Below are 8,869 nucleotides of genomic sequence, written 5' to 3'. Positions count from 1 at the left end.
GACCGTGTAATTTTGAACGCATGACACCCCCTTCGTGCGTTCATTTCTGTCTGGACATATCTGGTTTCGGTCTGGGACCTCAGCCTGGGTGAGGTTCAATGATAAAAAAGAATGTCCTCATTTATCTTCAGATTGTCATGAACGTAATAGGAGCAAAGCAGTAGCGACGTTTCAGAAGAGTGATTACAATGGTAGGCAGATTGGGAAAGTGTTAATTTTTCAGTTAATCTCAAAAAACTGTTAAGCTGCGGAGATACATATTTCTCAACCATCTTCGAGAAGGTATGTGTATTTGTAACAGGGCGGCAACTTTTGAGCGAGTAAGAATCTAGGCCTTGTTTGAGAAGAGGCCTTATGACGCCATTTTTGAAAACCTTAGGGAAAACTGTTGGAAATTTTCGTCAGAAACTTTTGTTGCAAATACTAATGATGAAGCATAATGAAGAAGCACCCGGTGATCTGTTTTCATAGAGAAATGTTATTAAAATTTTTTACCTGAACGAATAGTATTAGCTATTATTTTGTCACTGGATTGACGAACTGACTCAGCACTTTGAGGGCAATTGTGGAAGTTTGTCACTGCAAATGTGTGATTGGTAAACAGGCTCAATTGCAGTACTCGTGTTATTTCCCAATTGTCAGAGAATTTATCTGAAACACGCACAAATGTGGTGTGTGAGATGATGTCCATCCTTGGTTAACCGAGTTGAAATTCTTTGAATTCAAACAAGGATCATATATGATTTCTCAGTGCGAACCTATACTAAGAAACCAAAGAAACCAAACATGATCTCTGTCTGAATTTTTTATATATGAACTAGTGCACGGGATAGAAGACTTCAGATGATTTCGTGCGCTCAAAACTTCATATTACCCACAGGTTGGTGCTTGAGAAAATCAGCGTTTTATCATTCTAAAGAAATATTGTTTTCCCGGATTGCCAGTACTAAGTTATTGTCCCAATTTTCACTGGCCACCTTGGTTCAATTCCAGACCCTAACGGCCCCTGATCAGGCCACCAAGACAAAATGACGTATAATCAGGCCATTCCAGACCGGAGTGACCTCTGATCAGACTATTGTACGCTCAAATATTAGTGTCCGCTTGAAAGTCCACTATCCGGAATTTCGTGCGCTCGAAATCATCTGCGATCAGATTAAAACGATTGTCTATCAATTTAACATTGAATTTATTCAGAAAACTAACTGTTCGATAATCAGTGAATTGAGCTGACCATAGGACAATGGCTTCTTAATTCTCTTTCCACTCATCCAATGGAATTTATCCAGATTATTTCTCAAAAAATTCAGGAATGAAAAAAATGTGATAACTTGTGTTTTTTTTAATATCAATCTTGTGAATAAGTAGTTCTGTTAGAATTGACTGCGATGATTTAGAAACGGAAAAAGGCTCTTGCTAATGATCATTCCTCGTCGTTTTAGTATTCCATCTTCTGAGCTGTTTCTACAGCACAGAGGGGGAATAAATCTGGCAGTGAGCTGGCAACCGCTTTGATTGCAAAAATAGAAACTTAGCTTTCATAACCGAGTTGAGTAGAATTGCTGTTTTTATAAACACTGCTAATGCCTTGATTTCGATGAAACTACATAACACTGGTCAAACTAGTCATAAACTTTAAGTCAACACACACGAATTGAAACAGACCAAAGTCAAGGCCTCAAAAACACTAAAATTTTCGGTGAAAACTCAATTTTCAATGTTTACTTATCTGTGCAATAGGTACACAACTATTTACGAATAAGGTTGCCGCGAATTAGCGATAGAATTATCAGTTAAACCCGCTGAGAAAAAATAATCTTCACACTTCATCAAAACTTGATAGTTTAGTCATGTACCAAACCTGATCCGTTATGGATCCTCTATTGATACTAAATCCGAGAAGATAGAAATTTGGATTTGTTGGAATATCGATCCAAACTATAGTTTTAAATATATTAAATAGGAAGTTTAACTAACCAGTTTAAACAGGCAAGAGCAGTTTGTTTCAAGGAACAAAATTTTAAAAAATGATCGTCGAAAGATTGTGCTTAGAATCAAAATTAGCTAAAATTCAGGAATCTAGACAGCTATTATTCGAGTGAATTTTTAAAAGAAAAATTTTCTTTGATTTTTTAGAATGATTATGAATCCTTCGGAATTGTGAGCGAATGACTCGAAAAGTATAAATGCGTACTATTTATGATATCCCTAGCAAATCAATTGATAGTTTAGTCATGTACCAAACCTGATCCATTATGGATCCCCTATTGATAATAAATCCGAGAAGATAGAAATTTGGATTTGTTGAAATATCGATCCAAACTATAGTTCTCAACTTAGATAGATGTATTAAAAAATTTTTAACTAACCAGTTTAAACAGGCAAGAACAAATTGATTCAGGAAAGAAAATTTTTAAAAAAATGAATAGTCGAAAGATTGTGCTTAGAATCAATATTCGCTACAAACTGAGGAATCAACTTAGCTATTATTCTAGTGAAATTTTTTAAATTAAAATTTTCTTAGCTTTTACTGAACGATTATGATTCCTTCGGAACTGTGAGCGAATGACTCGAAAAGTATAAATGCGTACTATTTATGATATCCCTTGCAAATCATATCCGGAAAGATGGTTAAGCGAACCAGATTTGCTAACCCTTACGAACCACACTATAAATCATAGAGTTATGATTAAAACCATACATTAACTTTCTAGCACTGACAACAGGTGTACATAAAGACGAGTTTTGAGCACTTTTATCCCTAAATTCAATTCACCATCTTGATTCATTATTCAAAACTCGCCTGTAGGTCTCTAAATTCTTCTGCGAAATACCTTTTTCTTATTACCTCATTTTAGAGAAGTTAGTTTTTTTTCTTCTTTAAAAGGCTTTTCATTCCTCCTGCGAAAATTCAAAACAACGTAGGTTTTGATCCAGCACTTTTTCAAGTTATGGGCCCAGCAGCAAATCACCATCTTAGTCTATTATTCAAAACTTCTTGCAAATCACAATATTTTATTGTAAAATATCTTTTTTTTGTTCTCAGTTTTGAGAAATTATTTCATTTACTTTGTTAATAACAACTTTAAGGGCGCAATAGTTTCTAACTCACAAAACTAATTTTAAAATCAAAACTAATTTGTTGCTGACAGTCATAATCTTTTTCTGAAGAAACCAAACATGATCTCTCTCTGAAGTTTTCATATATGAATTAGTGCACAGGATGGAAGACTTCAGATGATTTCTTGCGCTCAAAACTTTATATTGCCCACAAGTTGGTGCTAGAGGAAATCAGCGTTTTATCATTCTAAGGAAACATCCTTTTCCCTGATTTCAGGTACTAAGTTAATGACCCAATCTTCACTGGCCACCTTGGTTGTCATAATTGGTTACCATTATGCACTAAAAAATATGTGTGTCCGCTTGAAAATCTAGACCACTGTCCGGAATTACGTACGCTCGAAATCATCTGCGATTAGATTAAAACGATTGTAAATCAATTGACAATATTTTTTTCAGACAACTAACTGATCGATAATCAGTGAATTGAGCTGACCATAGGACAAGGTCTTCTTAATTCTCTTTCCACTCATCTAATGGGTTTTATCCAGATTATTTCTGAAAAAATCAGGAAAGAAAAACTTGTGAAAACTTGTGTTTTTAATATTATCAGACTTGTGAACGAAAAGTTCTGTTAGAATTGATTGAATGACTCAAAACCGGAAAAAAAGCTCTTGCTTATGACTATTCCTCGCCGTTTAGTATTCCATCTTCTTAACTGTTTTCTACAACACAGAGGGTATACCTCTGGCAATAATCTGGCATACGATATGATTGCAAAAATGGAAATTTACCTTTCACAACCGAGTTGAGAAGAATTGCCGTTTTTATAAACACTGCTAACGCCTTGATTTCGATGAAACCATATGACAGTGGTGATACTAGTCGTAAGTATTCAGTCAACTCACACACGAAAGGAAACAGTCCAAAATCAGGGCCTCAAAATACTAATATATCAGTTAAAACCCAAATTTTGACATTTACTTATCTGCCTAATAGGTACCCAACTATTTACAATTAAGTTGCCAAGAATTACCGATAGGATTATCAGTGAAAGCCTCTGAGAAAAAATTATCTTTATACTTCATGAAATTTTTTCATCATTTGATAATTTAATTATGTACCAAACCTGATCCTTTTAGGATCCTCAATTGATACTAAATACGAGAAGCTACCAAGAAATTTGGATCTGTTGGAATATCGATCCAAACTATAGTTTTAAACATAGAAAGATATATTAAAAAGAAAATTTAACTAACCAGTTTAAACAGGCAAGAGCAAGTTGATTCATGATACAAATTTTTTAAAAAATGAATAGTCAAGAGATTGTTCTTAGAATCAATATTCGTTACAAAGTGGCGACTTTGTTGGCTGGATCAACTGGAGCTGGAAATGTTTGAGGATCCTTCAGACAGTTTCCTCAACAGTGGAATTGAACTGCTCAAAAGTCATCAACAGGCAGCGAAGCAGTCTCAGAGAACCTCTGAAAGTTGGGGTTTTTAAGGGTCTGCCAATAAGGTAAAAGGACTTTGGTTATACAGGAAGGCGTCAACAGGGAACAAATTTTACAGAGTTGAGGAAAAGGATGCAAAATGTCTATAAGAGAAAAGCGCAGAGACACAAGGGAAAGAGTGGTTCAGTGGCACTGGCAGTGAAGCTTGACTTCAATTTGAGACCCAAAACAAAAACTGCTTTATTTGGGGGGTCCATGGACGTTTTGCATAAGACTGCGGGATGAATGAGAATGTGCAATACAGAAAATTGGTTGAGTAGTGTCGCCCAAGAAGGGGCATGCAGGAGACCATGAGTCAGTTGCGATGGATCCCACATTAGCTAGACCATATGGTAAGTACTGGACAGCTCTTACCCTGCTAAGACAGCAAGCATGCTACTGGACAGTCGTTGCACTGACAACGTGGTGACAAACATCAATGCGTTCCGTGACTCTACCCATTCAATTAGTTAGAAATCCCAATGGAGAGGCTTCTGGAGTGGTGGTGAGAGGCTGTGTAAGTATCAGCATACAATCAAACAAATAGGAAGTTCAATGTGATCTTGAGATTGTTTTATGTGTGACTGAGTTCTCTTCAAAACTGGTATTAGAGTCGAGATGCACCGAGTGGGTACCTAGCTTCACTTTTGGGAAAGAAAACAGTTAAACGAAACTCCATGGGTGAGCTGGGTAACACTCAATCAAAATTACAATCTGTTTTACTTACTCTTCTGTGTTCTAGAGTGCAAGATGAGTTCCAACAGCTTGAAACTTGACAGTGCAAGAAAGTGACACAGAAGATTGGGTCAATAAATCAACTGGGTGAGGTCAGGCATCCACCCGAGACAACGGTGAGACTCAACAATGTGTGCACTTGACCTTGTACCCAAAAATTCAGTTACCAATAATGTGAGACGAGGGAAAAAACGATGCAGAGATGAGCTAATGCAAACTGTAAAGGTATATTTTCAATTAATAAACCATCTACCTCTGGTTGATCAGTCTTCATGAGCAAGAGGGACAGTGAGGTCAGCGAACTGGAACCCAAGGCCTTGTAGGAAAAATTTGTGAGTTACACTTTGAGTTACAAAAGATACCTCGTCTTCATACCCCACTCACGCAAGGTGGTAACAGTTTGAGATGTGCTCACCAAGGAGTCAGAAATGCGCCAAGGTCAGAACAACTACAGATTTTGCACTCAGATGATGGTCCTTCAGTCAATGGCAGCACATACATTGATACTTGCCACATCTACTACAATAAAGGAGGGTTGGCATGACGCAGGGGGCAAGAATACTCAAGAAACAAAACAGAGGCTTCAGGTGTTGATGAATTAGCACATAATGAAGGATATACTGCAACAAGAATTAGGCATAGAGTCTCAGAACCACTAGATGACAGAGACTGTATCTGGAAAAACCGCAGAAATTTGATGAAATTGGTTCAGATTGGAGGGAAATTAGTATGCTGACTAAATAACTCAAATTACCGTTTGAAATTAGCTGATAAAAACTGTTACAATCATTTGAAGAGTTTCCTACTGAGACAAGGGTCATCGAAAGCAGTACAATCGTTCCTTTTTTGCAACTTTAGGGACAGAGGGTTTTGTCTTCATGCTGGTATATGTTGACACCACCATAGTAGCATCCTGACGCATGATTGTGATCTCCGATGTCATGAAAGCTCAGGAAGCAATAAATTACAAGGAAAAATTGGGGATACTACATTTGTTTCTGGGCCTCATAATCAGACAGCAAGAGAGCATTACCACATTTCACTAAGAACGCTACATATAGACAATGGTTGAGTGGTTTCACATGGATCAAGGCTTAACTTCAATAACAACGGCTGACTCGACTTTCAGGTGGCACAGAACCGAGACAAAGAATTGGCCCAGAAGATCTACAGAAGCTTGGTTGGAGCACTCTTTTATTTGGCCAAACAAAAGAGGTCAGATTTTTTGTTCCACAGTCAACATTCTGTCCTGACGTTTGAATTGACCTACCAATCAACAGCGGCTAGGAGGAACACGACTCTCATTTTATCTTCTATCTTCCAAGGTTTAGAATTTACTTACAGAAAAGAGGCTAGTAATGATGTGGGGGTGAAGTGATGCAGACAAAAAAATCAACAACGGGCTACTACTTGAAGCTCTTTAGACGTGATGGAGCACTCAGCTTGGGTGTCAATTAGCAGGTCAGATTTGCAGTTGCCCTCTCTTTATCGGAAAAAGAATATGAGGGTATAACAAAAGCAGTTCAACAAGCATTGTGTCTGCTATAACTTCTGCGCTGTTTTGGCATCAAACAGAATTATCTAATAGCGATAGGACAAAACAAATTTGCAACAATTTGTGCCGAAGTTAGTCATGCACAAGGGGAGCAATCACCTTGAGACAAAAATTCAAAACTTTCGGGACAGGACGGAGGATGGCGTAAGTTCAATTCCTTAGGTTTGCAATGACAAAAAGGCAGTCGGCGTCTTCACGAAATCCGTAAACGTTTCGAAAGTGAAAACATTCTGAACGTTTTGATGAGAAGAGACTCTAAACAACCAGCTGAAATGTGAGTGGGGTTTTCGAAGTTCTATTCAAACTATAGTCTTTAAATTTAGTTAGAACAATTAGAAAAAAGGTTTGACCTACCAGTTTAATCAGACAAAGGCAAATTGATTGTAGTCGGAAAATTTATATGAATGAATCGTCAGAAAATGATGCTTAGAATTATTATTCTGTTCAAATGAATGAATCTAGGTAACTATCAATAAACTCAGATTGTTTGATGCAAATTTTTCCGAGCTTGTATTGAATGATTATGATACCATCGGAATTGTGAGCGATTGCCCAGAAAAGTGTAAATGCGTACCTTTATGATATCCTTAGCAAATCATTTCCGGGAAAAATGTTTAAGCAAACCAGATTTGGTAACCTTTATCACTCCACTTTAAACCATGGAGCTATGATTAGAACCATACATTAATTTTCTAGCACTGGTCTATCTCTAATTTCAAATGACCATCTTGATTTACTCTTCAGATCTCTCCTGTAAATCTCTAATTTCCACCCTCAATTATCTTTTTGGTATTATCTCATTTTTGAGAAATTAAGTTTTTTTTACTAAGGTAAACGGCTTTTCAGTTCGCTTGCGGAAGTTCATAATCCAACAGGTTTAAGCCCAGCAGATTTTAAGTTGTGGGCACAGAAACAGCTCAGCCTCGTGGCTTGTAAAGGTCATTTTGTGACTCTCTCATCCGCTTGAATTTATTTCTTTTAATTAGTTAAAAAAAAGTTTTCTTTCCGCCTTCGAAAGTCCGTAACTCAACAATATCGAGCTGAAACATGTGAAAGGGTTTGTTTAGAGACCGTCTAAAGAGTTGCCTAATCCTTTTGTTTTTTTTTTCGAAACTTTAACGCAGCACACGATGCCTCATTTTAACTCACCGACAAATTGTTTTTTTTATAGATGAATGGCACAAAAGGTCTGTTGTTGATCCGAAAAACAATTTTCCTTCTTTTATCTCTCATGTTTTACGTGGTTAAAGTTTTTTTGGAAGTCCCTGTCCAGCACACTAATTTTAAATTAACAAACACAAATTCAAATTTGTTGACCATCAAGTAAGTGCAGAGAATTTTAGTCGAATAAACTAAACGCAGTAAGAAATAAATAGATATCGCCCTAAAAATTAGGCCGTGATTGCTTTTTGTACTTAAAATTCGGTCCAATCAGTTGTTTTTGGCTTGTCAATCTCCACAATCTGTCAAAAAATTGTCCCTGAATCAAAAAGTCAAAAGTAGGGATTTCAATCCTTCTGATTTTGTTCCGCTTCTTGCCAAATTTTTGGTGTAACACATTTTTCGCTGAAAGTCGGGTTTTGTTGATAGTTTCTGCAATGCTAAAAAGTGAATGTACTTAAACTCAACTCATTTGCATAATTTCGTGCTCCCAATTGTGTTACATTTGGTGCAATTTTCTGAGAAATGCTTGCTTTATTATACTGCACATTATCTCAGTTTACTTCAAAAGTTTGTCAGCGTTAACGCTTATAATGATTGTATGGGTGCAATTACTTTTTTCATAGCTTTTAATATATACCTAGTTACTTGACAATTGTTATCATGTAAGATCTTACAAATTTCTTATAAAAGTGTCCTACAAGTAAATATAAGATTATGCGTCGCCTGACTAGGACTTTGTAAAACAATTCACCAGGTCTTAAATGATTTAAAAGATTATCGGGTTTGATAAGATCTTACACGATAAAAGTTCACTTTTGTCAGAGGTTACAAGATAGAGATTCTGCCTTATAAAATTTTACTCG

At 36.5% G+C, this 8,869-nt stretch overlaps 1 protein-coding gene across 2 annotated transcripts in view; it reads right to left on the bottom strand.

Moving 5' to 3' along the window:
- Positions 1-8,869, bottom strand: part of LOC142336156 (uncharacterized) — a 154,314-nt gene that overhangs the window by 81,882 nt on the left and 63,563 nt on the right. For both annotated transcript variants that reach the window (XM_075384755.1, XM_075384756.1), the window contains one exon: positions 496-651. In XM_075384755.1, the coding sequence (XP_075240870.1) occupies positions 496-651 (156 nt within the window). The remainder of the gene's footprint in view (positions 1-495; positions 652-8,869) is intronic.

The sequence above is a fragment of the Convolutriloba macropyga genome, chromosome 3 (assembly GCF_964194025.1).
Source record: "Convolutriloba macropyga chromosome 3, txConMacr16.3, whole genome shotgun sequence".
In the NCBI taxonomy this organism is placed as follows: domain Eukaryota; kingdom Metazoa; phylum Xenacoelomorpha; order Acoela; family Convolutidae; genus Convolutriloba; species Convolutriloba macropyga.
The sequence above is the reverse complement of the archived record's forward strand: the minus strand, read 5'-3'. Positions and strand labels throughout refer to the sequence as shown.